The sequence below is a fragment of the Macrobrachium rosenbergii genome, chromosome 51, assembly GCF_040412425.1.
Source record: "Macrobrachium rosenbergii isolate ZJJX-2024 chromosome 51, ASM4041242v1, whole genome shotgun sequence".
Taxonomy (NCBI): Eukaryota; Metazoa; Arthropoda; class Malacostraca; order Decapoda; family Palaemonidae; genus Macrobrachium; species Macrobrachium rosenbergii.
This window is the reverse complement of record NC_089791.1, coordinates 36037860-36058185: the sequence shown is the minus strand read 5'-3', so window position 1 is coordinate 36058185 and position 20326 is coordinate 36037860. Positions and strand designations below refer to the sequence as shown.

Here is a 20326-nt window from a genome sequence, read left to right as displayed (position 1 = left end):
TATACTTTCCACTTTCTAAACAGGAATGCCAGACAGCCTTCTTGGAATTAATAAGCCAGCTAAATTGGGAAAACTACCCTTGCACTTGACACTTAATTTGCAGGTCAAAGACTTGGACAGACAAAAACACTTCCATTTTCTAAAAATGCATGAAGGTATATTTCTTTATTGAGATCAAAATAAAACTCAAAGACAAAAAATTTTTACAAAACATAGTCTTAGTATCAAAGGGAAACCATTCTCTTAGATAGTCATTACATTTCTGTTTGATTGAAGTCCCACAAACACACATACCAGTCATGAACTTGAGTTATAAAAGATATGTTTAGCCTGACACACACAGGGCTAGCCCAAACGGCTTGTTCTAAGAATATAACAGAATACTGTAACATTAATTACATCTAATAAAATACTGATTCATAAAACCTGTAAAATCTAAAAAACTGAAAATGACAAAGATTCTGGCAATATTTCCTTAAGGTATTTTTGCCTCATACTGTACTTCTCATTAGCCTTTTATTAAAACCTGGCCATTCGGACAAAACGTGCTTTAGCCACAAATCCCACAATGGGAGATTCTGACTTTATGGGTCTATATTGAGCTGTATAAATCTTTACATTGTAAATGTTGACGTTTATGCTGCTAATGATGTTCTAGTGGGTACAAGAAATTTCAAGATAAATATAAACGGGCACATGACAAGGCTTTATGCATCCACCTGAGAAGAGACTTTTGGAAAGTTTCATTTACAAATTACATTAACAAAGTATAGCCCAGGTGTGGTTTATGTGCTTTGGGCTTTATGTGTTGATTCCCTAAATGTAATACATTCTGTAACTCTTTTAGACTAATTTCTCTCCCATAAATGTAAATGGCACACTGGGATGAAGAAAAAGGGTGCACACACTCAGATTCCCAACTGTAAGGTCAAACCTGTTATGTATTACAGAATTCTTTGAATCTTTAAGCTACAGGATGTTGTATCATGATCAAAGTTCTGGCAGTGTTGACAACTTCTGAGTTGTAGGATGAACTAAATGAATTTCACTCTATGTAGAGACACATCATGGTAGGTTTGAAGTTTCAAAACTGAGGATAATTTCTGGGATGGGTCAAATGCACAACTGACCCTCTTTTCATTCTTTCTATTTACAATGACTCCTTGGCCTACTAACTCTTCTGGAAGTTTCTTCTCTGTGAAGGTTACGGGCTGAGGAGCATCATGTAGGAGAATGTCATGGGCTTGGGAGCATCCTAAAGTGGAGTGCATTTACCAGAAAACCCACCACAGGCTGACAAATCCAGTACCAGCTTCACACTTTCTCTGGGGAGCTCTGAGCCATCTATTACAGTATTTCCTAATGTCCCGAAGTGCTTTGGAATTGTCTGTCATTGTGTCTCAGATCTAAGGCATTTTGGGCAAAAACTTCACTAAACATCTAGTTCCACTTGCATTTCTTTGGTTCATATATCTCTCAGAAATGATAATAAAGCCAGCTAAACATGCCGCTAACAGTTAATTGATCCAAAGACTTTCTATGTAACTATCTGCTTTTCATTATTAGTAAACTGCTTCATAATGTAATCTCCTGTGGCTACTTGAAAAATCTGAGAACAATTTAGATATGAAAAGTCACATTTTGTAAATTAATATAGTGATACAAAGCTGGGATGTTTTATCAATAATAACTTGTATTTCTTCTGTTACTTATTCATTGTAAGGTCTTGCATAATGATCATGTAAACAGCTGTATTTACTCTAAATGTTTTGACCTTTACTATCATGATGTACATGACAATTTACCTGGAAGTTATGATATAGTACTGACTGATTAAATATGTATATTTGCATTATTATTACTGTATATTTTACATTTCACTAATATTGTATTTATTACTGACGTTATGTTTGCGTAACAAGTGGACTTGGGATACAGTCTGTTTCTGCATTCCAACGAAAAACATGTACACTATACCCAAAGAGTAACAAATGCTGGCTTGGTTATGGAAAAATAGCCTTGTACTTACATACCAACATCCGTAATCCGCCACTTCCCCTTCTTTTACTAAACTTCTACTTACTTCATGGTCAAAAGCTGTCAAAATTGTTGGTCACTGCATGCGGTGGGAAAGGCTAAAAATTCTTTACTGGAATTGTCCCCATTACCTTGCCCTTTGTCTACATTCTCTTGCAAACATAATGTTTTTGACTGACTATTTTGCAAGCAACTTTGCATTCCAAGATGGGGCAAGACCGACTGATAACAACTTTGCCTACTGGACATGTTCATGATGATTACTGAATATTTTTCATTTTTCCTAATTCCTCACCACTTTATCAATGCTTTACACTTGTTTGGCATTCAACATGAAATAAGATAACTCAACCGTTTTCAAGAAAAATTAAAATATGCTGATATGGGATAATGGGGTTGCTGGGTTAAGATCATTTAGAGAGTAGTGTACCTCTATTTCTACAAGAAATATTTCCCTTGGCGACTGGTCATCATGAAGATTAACCAAATCATACATATGTGGCCTGTTATATTTCATGAACACTGCAAAATTTAGTTAAAACCTCTATGTTTACTTACACTTGAAAAGTTTTATTCCAGCGTGGATTTTTTGCTCCATTGACATCAGTCTGAGTTTCATAGACATTATGCCCTATTCTCATGCGAACATAGGGGTCCATTCGTGTCATTCCATAATTTTTATTCAGGACTGCAGACACAACAGAGACCTGAAGATTACACAACAGCGTAGATTATCACATCCTAAAACTGATAAAAGAACTTCTTTACTATACACAACTAATTCTTAATAACATACCAACGCCCAATAACAGTCTAAGTAGATCCGGAGGTGTCTGTATGCTACTGCTGGCACCACATTCCACAAAAAAATCCGCTTCAAGCACTTCTAGGTAGCTTTGGAAATACTCTATAAATAATAAATATTTCTCTTTGCAATAAGACATATGGTATTTTGTACATACACTTATTACATTCAACAACAACAACAACACTGAAAGGCAAGAATACATAAGATATTAGTCCTGAGTAGCACGTAATGGTACCTGGGAGGATGACTGAATACAGGCAGTCGCAGGTTATCGGCGGGGTTCCATTTCTGAGGCTGTGATGATAACCGAAAATCGCTGCTAACTGAAAATCAGCGATTTCTGCGCTTTTTCAGTGATTTTCGGTTATCAGCACCCCTGTTAGGTATGTAGCGGTGCCAATACCCAATTATCGGTGCCGATAAGCAGAAATTGGCAATTTTTGGCACCGAAAAGTGCCGATTTTCGTTGCTAGAAAAGCCCCATAAAACCGAGTCACTGTTAACCGAGCCCGCTGTTAACCGGGGACTGCCTGTGCATAGGAGCACACATTAAGAATGCTAATGAAATATTATCAAGTAGCCAAGGGATGTGACGAATCTACAAGGGAAATGAAACTGAAGCAAATTCAGTCACAATAAGCATGCAATACATTGGAACAATAGTAGGGAGGTGGCTGAAATACTGGCAAGAGAAATGTAAACATGTTGAGCAGAAAGTTAAGTCTAAAGAAGAAAGAAAAACCAATCAGTAATAACACACAAAAATTCAAGTGGAACAGAAATGAGATAAAACAAAATGAGTAAGTACAACATATGTCATAGCATATGATAGCAAGTTTGATGAATTAAAAAAGATACACTGGATGTTATATTACGTAATTTAACTACACCATTGAGTTAGAAGCTGTAAACCTCACAGAAATGGCTCAGAAGGTTTGTTTTAAATTATAAAATTTCAATTTCATTTAATGAATTTCAGTCTCTTAAAATTATAAATTTGTATGAAATTCATTTCTAAATAATTATCTCGCTATTATGACAGCTGTAAACTCATGCACCAGCAGGAGGACAATACATTATAAACAAAAACATTTGAGCTAGATCATTTAGTTGTGCTGTCTAATGGCAGGATGAACTGTGGTACATGCATCTACTATTGTTCTCAGTTTCGTTTCTGTACACATGAGTAGGGAGGTTGGGGGTGGGGGATTCATAATAAATGAGGTACTTAAAAAAAAAAACCCATTCATTAAAAAATATGATATTTTTATAATAAAATAAGATTTTATATCATACTTACCTGTTGTTTACATATAGCTGTAATGATCTCGACAGAAAATTCAAAACTAGCGGTCCCGCTAATATATGGTCAGGTGATACGCATCATCTCCATTTCCTCTACCGGGTACCTGGATCCATTTCCATCAACAACTAATCATATTTTCTATGTCCCCTTTGTCCCATGGGAGGCGGTGGGAATGTTTATAGGTAAACAACAGGTAAGTATGATATAAAAATCTTATTTTATTATAAAATGTCATTTTATACATGAACTTACTTGTTGCTTACATATGATTGCCACATTGAGGTTGTGGGCATGACAGCTGTAAGTGTTAAACAATGGAAAACCTGAGATCAGGCTAAGAAAAACGTCTTAACTTTGGATCCTTACCTGCTAAGGAAGCTGCTTCTGGTTACTGCCTCTGTAACCTGCTATCCTTAGTGCAACTGGCGGGCCTAGTAGCTCAGTCGCAGGTTGCTATATGGAGAAAGGTCTGTTGGCCCAGCCGCCTTCGGACACAATCAACCAAAAGCATATAATGCCCCTGCTCAGGGCACAGTACTCAAAGCATCCACCATCATATCACCCAACCATAAAAACTCACACCAACCTATTAAAATTAGACCTTACTAGGCCATCTAACCTCTTAGGCTCTAGTAGCTCTAATTCAAAAAAGAAAATCTTCTGCACCCAAGGAAACTAAGGAGAGGATCTAGAGCTCTGGTTTCCTTGCCCATCACCGTGTCAGATTTGAATAAAGGCCCAACGTACTGCAGTCTTCATATGTGGCTTCTGGATCTGTCTCAGATAATGCGAGGCAAAACCGATTTAACATCTCCAATAAGTTGAACTTAGAATGTCCTTTAGTCATGTTCTTTCTTGAAGGCTAAAGAAGTTGCAATAGTTCTCTAATTTCATGAGGCCTCACTTTAACTAAGGGGAAATCCACATCCCTTAATTCCTTTGTGTGCCTCCTGAATCAGTTCTTTCAAAAGGAAAGCAATCCCATTTTAGATAGAGGGTTCTTTGGGGTTCTTAGTTGAGCACCATAAAAATCATGAGTTCCTCTTACACTTTCTGGTCCTGTCCAGATAGAATTTCAATGCTCTGACCGACAGAGAAGTCTCTCCGTTTCTTCCACCCAAGGAGGATAGGCTACAATGGAAATTCCTTGGCCATGGATTACTAGGGTTTTCGTTTTAGCTAGGAAACCCAAGGTGAAGGAAAACTACAGCCTTATCTCGCACAAACCAACCTTTGTCCAGAGCATGAATCTCACTTACTTTGCCGAGGCCAGTGCCAAGAGAAAGAGAGTTTAGTTAGATTCTAACGGAGCAGGAACCAAAGGCTCAAAAAGATTTGGAGGTAGTTTTCACTTTAGCACCACATCCAAATTTCCAATGCGGTACAAAGAGATTTTGCCTTAGTAGCAAAGGATTTACGGAGTTCTGCAATATCTTTGTCCGAGGAAAGGTCTATAACTCTATTCCTGAAACTGCCACCAGCATACCCTATACCCCTTAATCGTGCTGACAGCCATTTCTCCTTGTGCAGAAACAAAAGAAAATCCGCCACCTTTAGAGTCGTGAGAAGTGGAAGACACCCCAGACTCGGAGCACCACCCCTGAAGCGCCCACTTCGCTTGATAGACCTTGTAGACGAGGCCTGGTTGATTCAGCCATTGCCGCGCCACTCTTCTAGAGAAGCCCCTCCTCCTGCAGAGTCGCCGAGAGCTGAACCCTCTGTCAGATTTAGATCGACGGGTTCCTGTGGAACTTTCTGCTGTGCAACTGGCACAGAAGGTCTGGTCTGAATGGCAACCTTTGGCCAATCCACTCATTTTCTCCAGTAGTCTGGAAACCATGATCTTCCTGGCCACCATGGAGCTATAAGGATCATTGACACACCTTTGTGTGCCTGAAACTTTTCAGGACTTCTCCCAGCACCTGAAGGGAGGGAATGCATAAAGGAAGAGACCCGACCCAGTCCAGGGAGCAGGCATCCACCGCTAATGCTTCTGGGTCTGGAACAGAGAGCAAAAGAGAGGTAGTCTGGCGGTTTTCCCCTTGTTGCGTAACAGGTCTAGCATGGGAGTTCCCAAACCTTCCACAGGCCTTGCAGACTTTTCTGGTGGAGGGTCCATTCCACGGAATGACCTGGAGTGACCTGTTGAGGATATCCGCCGCTTCCACGCTGAGAGCTCCCGGATGAAGCGGAGTTAATAGGGTCTATGTTCTGGTTGCCGCCCACAAAAGCAGGTCTTTTGCGATCTCGAACAGAGAGAAGGAGTGAGTGCCTTGTTTCTTCACGTGACGCCAGAGCTGTGAGTTGTCCGAGTGCACTACTATCTTTTGTTTTCCCCACCAGAAGCACGAAATGTCCCAAGGCTAGATGTATTGCCTTCAACTTTTCGTGATTATGTGCCAGTCCCGCTGGGATGAAGACCAATTGCCTGACACTGAAGATCCCCAATGTTGCTCCCCAACCCCGCCTGGAAGCGCCGGAGAACAACATCAGGTCTGGGTTCCTCTGTCTCAGTGACAAACCCCCATCTAGTTTGCTCCTGTCGTTTCCATCCATGACAGGTCTTGCTTTACTCGGGAGTGGGATAGAGGAAAACAATCAATCCTGTCTTTCTTCCTGTTCCAGATCTGCTGTAGGAAGAAACTGAAGAGGTCTCATGTGTAGCCTCCCAGACTGACGAACATCTCTAGCGATGAGAGGTGCCTAAAAGGCTCATCCATTCCTTGGCAGAATGTCTTGGCTGCCATCAGGTATCTCATTTCTCAGCAGGCATTTCATCCTTGTGACGCCGGAAAACCTGAAAAGAACTGAGTTCATCCGAACCCCAACAAGTCAAGTCTTGGAGATGGAGAGAGTTGTGACTAAAGATTTACTATGAGTCCCAATTGCTGGGTAAGAGAAAGGGTCCTTTTTGTAGGTCCTTCCATGCATTGGCCTTTTGACGGAGACCTGATCAGCCAGTTGCCGAGGTAAAGGGAAATGAATTCCTCTAAGTGAGCTTTCTCATTTCGCAATTGGAGCCATCGCCCTTGTGAAAACTTGTGGGGCTGTTGATAGGTCGAAGCAAAGAGCCCTGGAATTGAAAAGCCCTGCCTCTGAACACAAACCGTGAGGGAATTTCCTTGATCTCGATGGATAGGTACATGAGCATGCGCCCTGAGATCGGTAGGGACACCATCTGTGCCCCTTCCTTCAGGGGAATTGATAACCGACTGTGTGGTTTCTTATCTTGAATGGTGTTTGAAGCACAAATTTGTTCAGGGCGCTTACGTCGAGGACTGGTCTCCATCCTCCTGACGATTTTGGAACCAGAAACAGACGGTTGTAGAACCCCGGAGATGAAGGTTCGAGGACTGCTTCTATGGCTCCCTTTGAAGGAGGGAAGTAACTTCCTCCTCCAACACCACAAGTTTCTCTGAGTCCCTGGATGATACGTTGAAGTCTACTGGCGAAGACTTTAAAGGAGGACTCTCTGAGAAGGGAATGGTGTAGCCTTCTCTCAGAACGTTGATCACCCAGGGTTCTGCTCCCTTGGCCTCCCAAACTTGCCAGAACGACTTTAGTCTGGCTCCGACTGTCGCATGAAGGACCTTGAACTCATCGGTTGGTACCCCTAGCTTTCTGGGGATGAGAAGAGAATTTTCCTCTTCCCTAGCACGGAAAAGGGCCGAGAAGGAGTACCCGAGAAGGCCTAGAGGATACAGGGAAAGAAGGCTTGGGTACTACTGGAGAAGTCGAAAACCTGGGTCTTTTCAAGAATGAGCCAGTAGGTCTTGAGTAGACTTCCATGAGAGAGCCTCGAAATTTCCCTAACTAACGTGGCGGGAAAAAGGGATTCCTTAAGCAAAGGAGCAAAAGAAGAGCAGATTTCTGGTTCCTGGAGACTCCTCTCGCGACAAACGAAAACCAATGTGCTCTCTTCTTCAAAATGCCGGTAGCAGTCACTGAGGCAATTTCTGACGTTCGTCCATGATGGCCTTGTCCAGGCAGGCCAAAATAGCATCAAGATCTGTAGCAGTCTTGGGGGAAGATCACAGACTTTCACTATCCTGCTCAAGGCTCCTATAGACCAGTCAATAAAAGAAAAGATCTCCAAGATCCTATAGGAACTCTTCACCAGATGGTCAATTTCCAAGACAAGAAGCCGACTTTGGACGAAGAAAAAGCTGAGCGACGGGCAGAATCCACAAGGCTGGAGAAATCCCCTTGAGAGGAGGCAGAGTCTCCCAAGGAAAAAAAGACTTCCCCAGTCTCATACCACGAACGAGACTTAAAAGACAGTTGAGAGGGGGAAAACAGAAAGATGTTTTACCCTGAGATCTTTTCTTGCTCAACCATCCTTCTTGCCTTCGGAGAGCTCTTTTCGCTGAAACAGACAGGACCAGCTTCAGAAATCTAGAGGAAGGAGGTTTAAAATCCTTGGCAAACTGCGTGAGTTGGAGACGAAGGGGAAGCTGGAGCAAAGTCTTCTTGAAAATGTTCTTCAAAAAGTTGTAAGAGATGTTTAAAGTTGGACGTAGGAGCAGACGGAACATCATCTACTTCCGAAACATCGGAAACTGGGGAGAGAATCTCTGAAGCAGTTGGAGCACCGCGGATAGAAACGTCTCCGGGAGCCAAACTTGCGTTATCCTCTTGAGAATCGCCGAACGTCACCGAGGCGCCAAGTGCCCGACCCGCGTCAAGCGTATCCGAAACATGAGCTTGAGAGGAGTCAGGAGCCTTAGAAGATCCGAGAGCCAAAGAGGCGCCAAAAACCACGGTAGCGCTAGAAGCGCAAACATTGTGCGCCTTGGAAACGTGTTGTGGAGAGGCGCCAAGCGCCAAAGTAGCGTCGTGAGTGCGGCTGGTGCGGGCGGAAGTGGCGCCAGGAGCGCGATCGGAAGCGGAGCCAGGCGCGAGCCAGGCGCCGCGAGCGAAGTGGCGCCAGGTGCGTGAGCGGGAGCAGAGACCGAGCCTCAGTTGCAGAAGGAACCTGAAGTGCTGGAGCTTTAAAACCTTCGAAAAGTCTCAAAATCTTGTCCAATTTGTCCTCTTGCAAAAGGGGGCAGGAACCGGAGGCATAAAAGCCGACTTGGGATCCAACGGGAAGGAAGCCGCTACTTGCATGCTAACAGGAGGATATGGCGCTGGCTTACGATCCGTAGAACGTACATCCGACTACCTGAAGAAGAAGAGATCTCTGGCTATCCCCAAAAGCTACAAGACGGAAGAGTGAGAACGTGCTTAAAGTTTCTTGATAGGAACTTGACTTATGAAGCCTACGCCTCTTCAGCGCCTGCTCAGACCTCCTGACTGCTTCCAACTCTCCTCGACAAACAGAAGCACAAGAAGACACTTCAAGATCGCTACTATAGCGAGCTGCAACAGCCTGGGACGCAATAGGACTGTTAGGAGGAGCAACTGCTCAGGAGCAGACCCCACTCGCCTCCCTTCGGCCATGTCTTCCCTGAGCCCTGGGAGCCGGGACAGAGGCCCCGACCTAGAGAGCGAGGGGGACGAACAGTCACCTCCTCCACAACACTATCACTGCAACACTTCGATGTCTAGACATCGCACTCACATTCTGGCCAATCTCTCATCAGAGAGAAAAGTTATTTAAATCTTACCATCAAATTCCTACCCGAAGGTCTGACACGGTAGTGGGTTCGAAACAACAGGTTCGGGGCAGGAATAGGAACAGTGAGGGGGGGCACAGGAAACAGAACAAGAGGCAATTACCTACTCTGGGAGGAACTTCTGGCCGGGTTTCTCCTTACGTGGCCCTATCTTACTTAATTTTGCCTGATATTTAGCCAACTTTTTGCCAATCAAGCACAGACAAAGATTTAACATTCATCACATCTATCCAGATTCAGCACAATTTCCCCTCACAGTTAGAGTAAGAAGAGTGAGGGTCTATGTTAGACCGAGACATCTGAGTTTTACAACCCCCGAATATCTAATTTGAGATCCTGAATCAGACATAACTAGAAAAAATCTCAACCAAAGCCAAAACAAGCCAGAACTGTCAACAAAAGTGGTACTTCACCAAAGAAAATCGAAAAGCACCAATGAATTTCTGAAGAGGAGCAGACGACTACGATTGGCCCCGATACAGAGAAAATATGATTAGTTGTTGATGGAAATGGATCCAGGTACCGGTAGAGGGCGGTAGTCGATCACCTGACCCATATTAGCGGACCGCCAGTTTTGAATTTTCTGTCGAGATCGAATTACAGCTATATGTAAACAACAGGTAAGTTCATGTATAAAAATATATTTTTGAAATAAATCTCATCTCTCTGTAATGACAGCTGATTCCCACATTGAGAAGGGAGTTGGGTAAGTGTATGAGGACCCAAAAATTACAATCCAAAGAGAACAAAATAAAAGTCTGTCAGGATACGAATCCATCTGCTGATACTGATACTTCCGCCAACTGGAGACTAATTCATTAGGCCACAAGGACCTCTGAAAAAAGGTGGAGGTCCCTTGCAAGAAAAACCACTCTCACTCTGATGACAGTGGGACAAAAGGTCCTGTGCCTGGGCCTGCAGAGCAATGAAGGTAAAAGAATGAAGGCCCTTAGCTAATCCAAAACTTGGATTTTTATAATACCAAAAAACACAAAAAATTCCTAACTGGATGGGAAAACTAGAGCAGAACTACCCAAATCATTCAGGACAAGAGTTTCCCTGCTGAAATGAGGGGTGAAAGAGCTCTTGAGAACTTCATGCTGAGTTTCTACAACCAGCTAATAACATGAGGCCAATACTGAGCTAGATCTCCATTGTACTGCAAATACAAGCTTCTCCAGAGAGAGGGTTTTAGGGAAACTAAAAGTGGTTGTCACATCTCTATGCTGCAGAACTTGACCTTCAAAAGGAGCAAAAAGGAATGGTCTAGACTCCTGTGCACTTCTTTAACCAAGTTCTTACGGAAGAAAACCACTGCATTCCTAGACAATGGGACATCAAACCCCCAAGACTTCAAAAAAAAAAAAAAAAAAAAAAAAAGTCCTTGACATTAAGACTGAGATCCCTAATCCTTTGCATGTAGAGCAAAATTACTCTGACTGGAGAGAGGAAGGAGTTTTCCCCATTTGGAACCAAGTACAGTCTCGAGACTTCAAAAGAACGAGGCAGAGCTCATGAATTGAAATCATTCTTCGCCCTGATGATTATCAAAAAAGGAAAGGACTGCTCCTTGGGATGTAGAGCCCATATTACAAAAGGCCTGAAACTCAGCAAGAACAGGAATGTTCAGGACCTTTAGCACTACTTCCAAATTCCATCCAAAGACTTTACAGGAGACAGGAGTCTCTATCCGGAAAGAGCATATAGCTTCCTTAATGTCCATGCTAGAGGAGATCTCCAATCCAGCACGCCTTAACACTAATGCTAGTATGGAACGCTACCCCTTGATCAGTAAGACTGACAAACCTTTGGTATAAGTGAGGTAAAACAAGAATTGAATCGGATAACTTATGCAGGTATGGTTACATGAAATGCCTCTGGAATGGCACCAAACTCTATACACTAACCACTGCTCCAGGTACAAGGTGTCTGTTGAATGCTTCTAGGAATTACTGACGGCCTTCTACAGTCCTTAGAAAAGTCTCTAGCTCACAGGAGATGGTCAAGAGTCTCCATGCAGTCAGGTGCAGCATTGGGAGGTTTTGACAAAACCTCTCACAACCTGGATGTTTGAGTGGATCCCTCCTTAAAGGAAGGAGCCTCTGTTAGTCAACCAGAAGAGGTAGATCGAGGAACCTCTCTCTGCATGGCCACCAACCAAGGAGTCACCAAATCACGCACAAATCCAAAGCCTGACGAAATTTTACCAGAACCATTTGGAGCACTGGGGGGAGGGAGGGGACACATAAAGGTGGGTGCTACGCCCTCTTACCTTACAAACTGTAATGGGATTGTCAATGTTTCCTTTAAAAGACATCCTCAATAATCAACATAGCCAATCAATATCAAACCATAATCTAAATGATCCAGTCCAGCAACAAAAAAGAGTGAACAAACAAAACTCTGTCCACCAGGACTTCACACGGCAATAGAAACAAAACCGGGAACAATACTCATGAAAATGAGGGGTCAACACATGGTATAACTACATGATCAAGATAAAATTTTTGTTTATACTCTGTCTTCTTTCCACCAGCATGGGAATATACAGAGGTAAGACATTTTAAAAATTTAACAAGAGACAAAATATGAAGATCAGTAAGTTTCCTTCTTTACTGGCACTTGAGTTGTCTTTATGGGTTTATGAATACAGTACAGCACTCACTTAGCACACGGTATCTGTTATGGAAACACCCCTTGAGGCAAACTATACTGCACAATACGTATTTTAAAAATACATATGTGTCCAAGTAGGATACACAGTGATTGGAACTTTCTTCTGCTTTTCATCATAAGAACATACCTGAATACGGCCAACACGAGTCATCATCTGATGTTGCAGATGAATAGCTGTTGCTCGGTCAGCTTCTTCCTGTGACTGAGCTTGGGTTGGGGTGATTCGAAGGAAATCATTGGGAAGGGTCCCCAACATAACCTGAAAATAATAAGAAAACAATTTTTCAAAGATTGCTAACAGGGCAACCTAGAGCATTTTCCTGGGGAAAAAGAAAGGTACGGATTAACCACATAGGAAGCAATACACCTGCCTCTTTATACCAGACAGGCTATAAGGGTTATGAAAAGAGAAAACAGGAGAATTTGAAAGCTTGGCAGCACAGAAGGAGAAACAGTCACTGTACAAAGTCATCCAAGAATTTCACAACTTCCACAGGAAGGAAAATAAAAAAGAAGAAATTGAATAATACAGTTCATAATTCCTAAAACAGCTGATAAGTGTTATCGAGTAAGACAGGAATGTAAAATTCAAGAAAAAGAAAAGACATTTCAAAAATATTTCTATGTCGATGAATATAATTAGGCAATTTTGAATACTTGTAGCAGCAACCATTTGGTTGTTTTGATTAGGTTAAGGGGTGCGGCGACCGCCAAATTTTGAGGAATTGTCGAATTTTAGTTATTAACAGTGTTCAACTGTTTCATGTCTAAATAAACATATCCTGAAACGATAATGCTGAAAAATATGTTTAGATTGGTTTATTGACAATTTTGTTCATCTCTTGTATGACACTGTGAATCATAAATTGTAAAAAGACTTAAAAACATGTGTATGAATAATTCAGGATAAGATCAGGAAAGTTATACACTGTTTTGGGCTGTTTTGTGTGTAGATAAACATATCTAGAAAGTAATTGCTAAAGAAAAATGTTCAGATTGGTTCAGGGACAATTTTGTTCATCACTTTAGCAGCTGGAAACACTTTCTGTTTTGTAGATTACTTATTAGAGAAGAAGTTTAAACAAATAACTCAAATGTGAACAACCGACTGATCGTGATGGCGTCAATCAACATCAAATACGAGTGATGGAGATAAGCTACGTGATTACTGGCACAAGGCTTGAAAAATGAATAATGCCTTCAATAAAGTAATCTTGTTTCATGAGAGATTCAAATGGCCAGAGAATGACTGGCCTAATCATAAGAGAGGGATATGTGTTGGCAGTGGATATAACGAAAAGTATGAACATTGCCCCAAAACCAGTCGGCAAAGAGCACGATGTCTGTTGCCAGAAAGGAGTCATGGACGAAGGCAATGCATATTCCGACCCAGAGATCATAGAAATTTCATGATCCAGCATCAGAAAATGCTTCTTTCAACTATCTGTATTTATTCCTATGAGAGGGCAACAACGTATACCAGGTCCTTCAGTCACTCTGCCAACAGGGGCAATAGTCTTGGATTCAGTGATTCTCCTTGCAATAAAGACAAAATGATGGGATAATAACCCCAACTGAAGGGAGAAATGAATTTCCTGCATCTCCCCCCAACAAACAACAAAAATTAACATCAGTAACATTAAGTATAAAATACCAATAAGCAATACTGCATGTTAAGACAAGAACTAGTGACTGCACTCATATGAAAACACATAACAACATGTGCTAAATATAAAAACAAAATACCTGTAAGTGGATGTGTTGCCAGAAATGTAATTAGACTCTAAGGTGATAAGTAATGAAAACCCGCTACAGTGCTGGTGAAAGTCAAAACAGCAGCAAACAAAAACTATAAAAATTTCTCAATAGAGTTACTGCATAATACTGAGCGAATAACTTTATGGAAGTTCACATGCATAGAAAACAAATAAATCAAACTGTAAGTCACACTGTACTTTGAAAATAGTAAATGCAGAGATGGGTACTGTATCTATTTTAAGAAGTAAGCATTTCTCAAGAAATGACGTAGATTTTACTCTAAATGTTCTACCTATTGAGAACAGTACATTAGTGTCTGAAACATAATGGCTGGCAATTAACACTACAATAGTTGAATTCAGATGAAATGTATCTTAGCAAAAAAAAACAACTAAAGGCCCATAATCTCTCCAATTAATGACAGTTAATGGATCTGATAAAAAAGATTATATCCCTTCGCAACTAATGCATACTGCTAGGAAAACAAATTTTCTTTTCTAGTTACAAACTCACTCACTGTCTTGCTACAGCCTATTACTTCCATACTTTACAGGACAGACAAAACAGAAATCAATGTTCGGTCTGCAAGGCAATGAAAAATATAAGCATCTGTTAGCTTGAGATATCTCTCACAATGTGAAATAAAGGCTGGTGGTACTTTTTGCCATACCTCTTTGAAGGTCAGATTAAAAACAAGAGGAAGAAATCATCACATCCAGATTAAAAAAAAAAAAAAAAAAGCAGCCACTTTCAAAACAGTAGACCGAGAGTCTTCACCATTCAAACAAAACACTTAAAAAAGCTCTTATTGTTTTAGATGACCAAATGAGAAAAAGTTTTTAAAAATAAGTTAAATCAACATATAACTACCTTTTGCACCTGCCTTAAATTTAGCACTGGCAATAAACTCTACTTTTCAGAATGACACCAGAGCTTAGTTGAAGAAAAGTATGACTCTTGACACTCAGAAAGGTTATCTCTACTGGCCTGACAACACAGGACAATGATGACAAAATCAGTTATGATGTGCTTCACATACATCCTATAGCCACATGCTAGAAGCATTCCTAATTATTTGAGATGAATGACTTCAAAAGTTTTATTGAGCATGACAATGAGTCTTTTTCTCCCCTAGATACAAATCATTTGAGCTGCTTAATAGAGATTTGGAAAGAGGTACTGATACCTAATTAGTTGATTTAAAATAAGAGGAGCCTCGATAGCCGGGAGGAGGGCTAAGATTTCTACATTATGACAGGAGTCAGTCCAGTCAGAGAGAGGACTATCACTCTAGAAAGGTTTACTTGAGAGGGCATTTATTCTTCATATAAGTAACTTGAAGGAGACAGGATAGTACAACAAAGCATTTCGTGATGATTAAATAGAATTTCTCACTAATGTCCACTTGGAGTTGGCCCCAGAAAAAAGGATTACTACAAGAAGTTAATACAGTACATCCTAGTGGAAGGGAAAAACTATGTATTTAACTAGCTACCTAAAAATGATTATCACTACTCAAAGGTGCCTAAAAATTAACGGGATGAAAACAAGAAAGAATAAAAAAAAAACTGTCAATAGGGAGATCAAGAATGACCCAGACCGTTGATCAGGAATATACACCAACAACAATACTATGATAATAAACTGGGTTAACATTAGTGAATAGAGCCTAAAAACTGTCTTATGAAAATTCTTAGTTGGCTTGTTTTTCAAAGTGCAATACGGAAGTAATAGCTCTAGTAAGGCAACAGCTCAAAATTTTGCAAGGACACATCCTTTGCAATTCACTTACAATAGACTGGTCTGGCGATGACTCCCGATATATGCGGTGTCTTCGATACCCAAACATGTTACATGGGAAAGGAATAGGAATGAAAAGTGGGAAAAACATCTAGTGCTCGCTGGAATAACAAAAAAAATAATGAAAACAGGTAAATTACCAAACTCATAAAAAGCTAATTTTCTTATTGAAGATATCAAACCTTATGAAAGTTTCAACTGTGCATACAGTGGACTCTCAACATATGTTCCTCAACAATGTGTCAAACAAAATGTCTTGCAGTCAGAACCCCTAATGAAATACAGTACATTGCATGTATCTCATTATGATGCTGTCAATTTAAATTAAAGGCCAAAGTAAGTAAATTTCTATGCTACCCCAACTGTTAATAATTATCATACATTTCTTATCTTTTAGTCAAAGATCATCCCTACACAGGCAAAACTGCATCACAGCCATGCATACAACTTAAACTTCAAGGCCAATATAAACTAAAAAAAAAATAAAAAGTAAACATATATAACATCACACAAAAATGGCAATGTGGATCTCTTTATTGATTATTATCAATATTTTACATCGTAGGATTTTTTTTTTTTTTTTTTTAAAAATATAGCCAAGTTTTTATGTGCCTTTAAGTACCAAAGAGAAAGTATATTTACCAATTAAAATTAACAAAGTTAATTCCTGAGCAATTGCCATAATAGTGTTTATCAAATAGAGATGAGCCAACAACAAGATGGAAGGATAGCAACTCATGCGCCTCTTACAATTTTCCAATCTACTGTTGCCACATGAAGGCAATGTCCAAGACATGAGGAGGAACTACTTGTATAGAACATATTTCAATGCGGAGAGTCATAAACTCTTTTAGTTAACCAACACATGTGTATACATACAGAACTAATTATTTTACATGTTTTAATTTATGCTTGAACGCATAACCTTGATATTCTACATGTGCTGAATAGCAAATAAAGGTTGGTGATCCAGGTAGTTGTTTGTAAAGATTTAGACATGACCAAAAGTATGGTTGTATCTGCAAGCTGTGGAACAAAAGTAATCATGAGTAACTGGAAATGTGGCCTTAAATGTCAAAACTGTTTTTGCACAATGACTCAGTCATTATGATGTTTCGATACACAAGGTGAAAGATAGATAAAATGGTAGAGGTAGTACAGTAATACCAAGCAAAGCAATAAAATAGAAACAGCTCTGCTTCTGCAAGATTGATTTTAATGCTTTTAACATGCTGAAAAGCTAACAATAATACAGCAAAAATAAATGATACTAGATGCAAATAGTAACAACAACCAGAAAACCAACATAAATAGTAATAGACAAAATATTAATGAAAATACTGCAATATCTCCCAAACAATGTAGTCTTTAAAGAAAATTACCTAAATATTGCCAATCCTTTTACATAACTATGTAATCACAAGACTACACTACTATAACAGCCTCTATGATGAATCTACCAAATTTTCTGAAAAAGCTCTTAATGCTCACTGAACCTCACTATGTACCTCCTGAAGCAAGAACTGCACATTAAATACAAACATATTTGTTACTAGCGGTTCAATGTATAAATGTACTGCTTTATATCCATTTAAGATAAAAGTACTACATTACATACATCACATTATTCACAGAGACAGAAAAAATGGTAAATATAAAATGACTTCAACAGAAATATACTAGTAAAATCATAAATATATGTAGGAGAGGACAAATATAGATTGATAGAACAAAGATGCAACAATTTTGGGAAAATAACTTTTGAATCTATGGCACTCAGACTGTTCAAGAAGTTATCCGATAAGCTAAAAAGATACAGAGAGAGACATTTGAGAAGAAATAAAAGCATGATATATTAAAAAAACAGTGAAGGTACAGAAAAACAGGTCATTCAAAAAAACTATAAAACCATGACTGACATTCAAAATCTGCCCCCTGGATGGACCTAGTATCCCGGATGGAGATGGAGAGCCCCCCAAAACAGCCTATAAACAAGGATGATGAAACAAATGGTAAATCTAAATAATAGCTCTGCACGGACTGTACGGAATGGTTCCGTGAATATGAAGGTCATTAGGGAGCCATATGTTCAAGAAGGGATTGGCTAAGGAAAACTATATAAGGAACCATCCTAACCTAACCTAGCATAGTAGGCCAAGTTGCTTAGTCGAGAGCTGCACCCCCTGGACCCCCAGGTAAAGGATACCACTTTTTACCAAAAGTTCCCCTATAACACTGCGCATGTGCAATAGCATTCTAGGATGGCCAATGTACAAAAACATAATCAGTTCTGAAGTTAACTACAGTCGATCGACAAAAAATAACAGTATATTCTTGATAAGCAACCAAAGTACAGGAAAAGTCAATTTTAAAAGAAACTGGAAATACCCAACGCGGAGCTGATGTTTAGTTCAACCAAATATATAAAAAGTAAAACAACTGTGCAAGTGCACCAAATCTTATGGCCAAATAGCCAATTGGTGCTGTAACAACAGAAAATTGGCTCTTCTCAATATATACAATGTCCCTGTTACCCCCGGCTGTACCGTGGTCTAGAAATGGCCTCGTATTTAGAGATAACCAGGTCTGGTGACTTGGATGGTTAGATACTCTCCAATAATGGCCAACACCCTGACCCAGGCTAGCCTAATCAACCCGGAGACTTCCGATAAGAACGGTTACTCCATTTCCTCCAACACACCACAAAACCCGTTACTCCATTTCCTCCAACACACCACAAAAACCAAGGGAACTACGTCGAGTCTAGCCTCGACGCTTATTTCAAACGACGTTAGGCTACACCAGGACACTAACTAATCAGGCTACACCACCAAACACACTTGCGAACCAGACTAGCCTATGACTCATACTTCCGACGTCTTTCAGTCAGGTCTCGTGACAACTTCGAAGTCTATGACATCACCAGTTGTTAATCGCTTCCTTTGTTGGGTTACACCTATGACACGTCCATCCACATCGTGCCGTGGGCTCACGAAAGCCCGTCGTGCAGAGATTTCTCACCCATTTTACGAGCAAGTAGTCAAAATACCTGTTTGCGTCGCTCTTCATTCTTATCTGTCACCGCAGACGCTGCCATTTTCAGCGTAAATGTAAACACTGCCTCTGGCCTGGGTGCGTTTGGTTGACTGCTTCTTCTCTGCGGGAGTGATTGGAATTCGTTCATTCTTGGCTGAAGGAGGCCAAGATCGTAATCGTGTGGCAATATCTCTTTTCATCATATTCTATTTTTACATTCTTAATGCTTGTGGTGGTGTGATTATGTTAATTCATAAAAATAAACTTAGTCAACGCCGCTTGCCTTGATACCGATACAAAAATTATGCGACCACCGCAGTGTGATTATCTAGTATTTTTATGCTCTTTTATATACTGATGGATGGAAATCCACACTCAAGAATGATCAACATATCAAATTTATATAATTACTGACAGGTTACATAAAATATGAACGTACGGAAGTGGGAAGAAATGCTGTAAAAGATTGGAAGATACAGAAATTCTGCAAAGTTGGCTGCGGTTATCTATTCAGAATTTTCTGGACGGTGCAGTTTTTATGTTTGAACATCCGTAGATATTTTCGATTGCTTTACTACTCTTATCCTCCGTACCTAGTCTCAAAACTTAAACAAAAACATTGAAACTAGGCGTCGTTCTATGTGTATTTTAATACATTCATTAAATCATGAGAGAGAGAGAGAGAGAGAGAGAGAGAGAGAGAGAGAGAGAGAGAGAGAGAGAGAGAGAGAGAGAGAGAGAGAGAGAGCAGGCAGCTAAATACAAAGGTGTTTGTATATTCATCCCGGTCATTCACGTTTGTTGCATCATGAATACTTACAACATGACATTCACAAAAGAGATGGTAGTTTAGATATTGGAAGACAGCACATTGTACGAGTCATCTCTTGCAGTTGAAAGGGTAGTGTATCTTTGTATCGAGAGTAATCTCTAACGCGTGGTATTTATTGCAATATAACATTCTATTATATGAGAAGAATGTATTCCCGTTACGTATTAAATCTTGAGGTATTATTCAACTTTAATACCAGAATTCGACATTGGAGTTTTATGCTGTTTTCGTAAGTCTCCCTAATATGCTTAATACGAAAATCACACCGAGACCTATTGCAAATTAACCTTATCGAAATACCTAAGTTTTAACATTCATTTCCGTTGGGCTGATACTAAACCGTGGCTACAACTAAACACTACACTCGTGGAAGTGGTGGTGGTATCAGAGTAAAAATTTACCTTCTGATATAGTGTTACAAATACACTAAATATTATCGAAGCTTTACAAAGACT

The 20326-nt window shown here is 40.1% G+C and overlaps 1 protein-coding gene across 6 annotated transcripts in view; it reads right to left on the bottom strand.

The window, feature by feature from the left end:
- LOC136833306 (toll-interacting protein-like) overlaps window positions 1–20326 on the bottom strand; it is a 34555-nt gene that overhangs the window by 7724 nt on the left and 6505 nt on the right. Inside the window, exons 1-4 of one of the 6 annotated variants that reach the window (XM_067095259.1) lie at window positions 19053–19161; window positions 15996–16104; window positions 12573–12704; window positions 2596–2744 (exon numbers count right to left, since the gene is read on the bottom strand). In XM_067095259.1, the coding sequence (XP_066951360.1) occupies window positions 2596–2744; window positions 12573–12704; window positions 15996–16094 (380 nt within the window). In that variant the 5' untranslated portion in view covers window positions 16095–16104; window positions 19053–19161. Of the gene's footprint in view, window positions 1–2595; window positions 2745–12572; window positions 12705–15995; window positions 16105–16645; window positions 18865–19052; window positions 19203–20326 lie in introns of those variants that run through there. The other 5 variants (XM_067095257.1, XM_067095258.1, XM_067095261.1 and 2 more) reach the window with 5 other exon arrangements.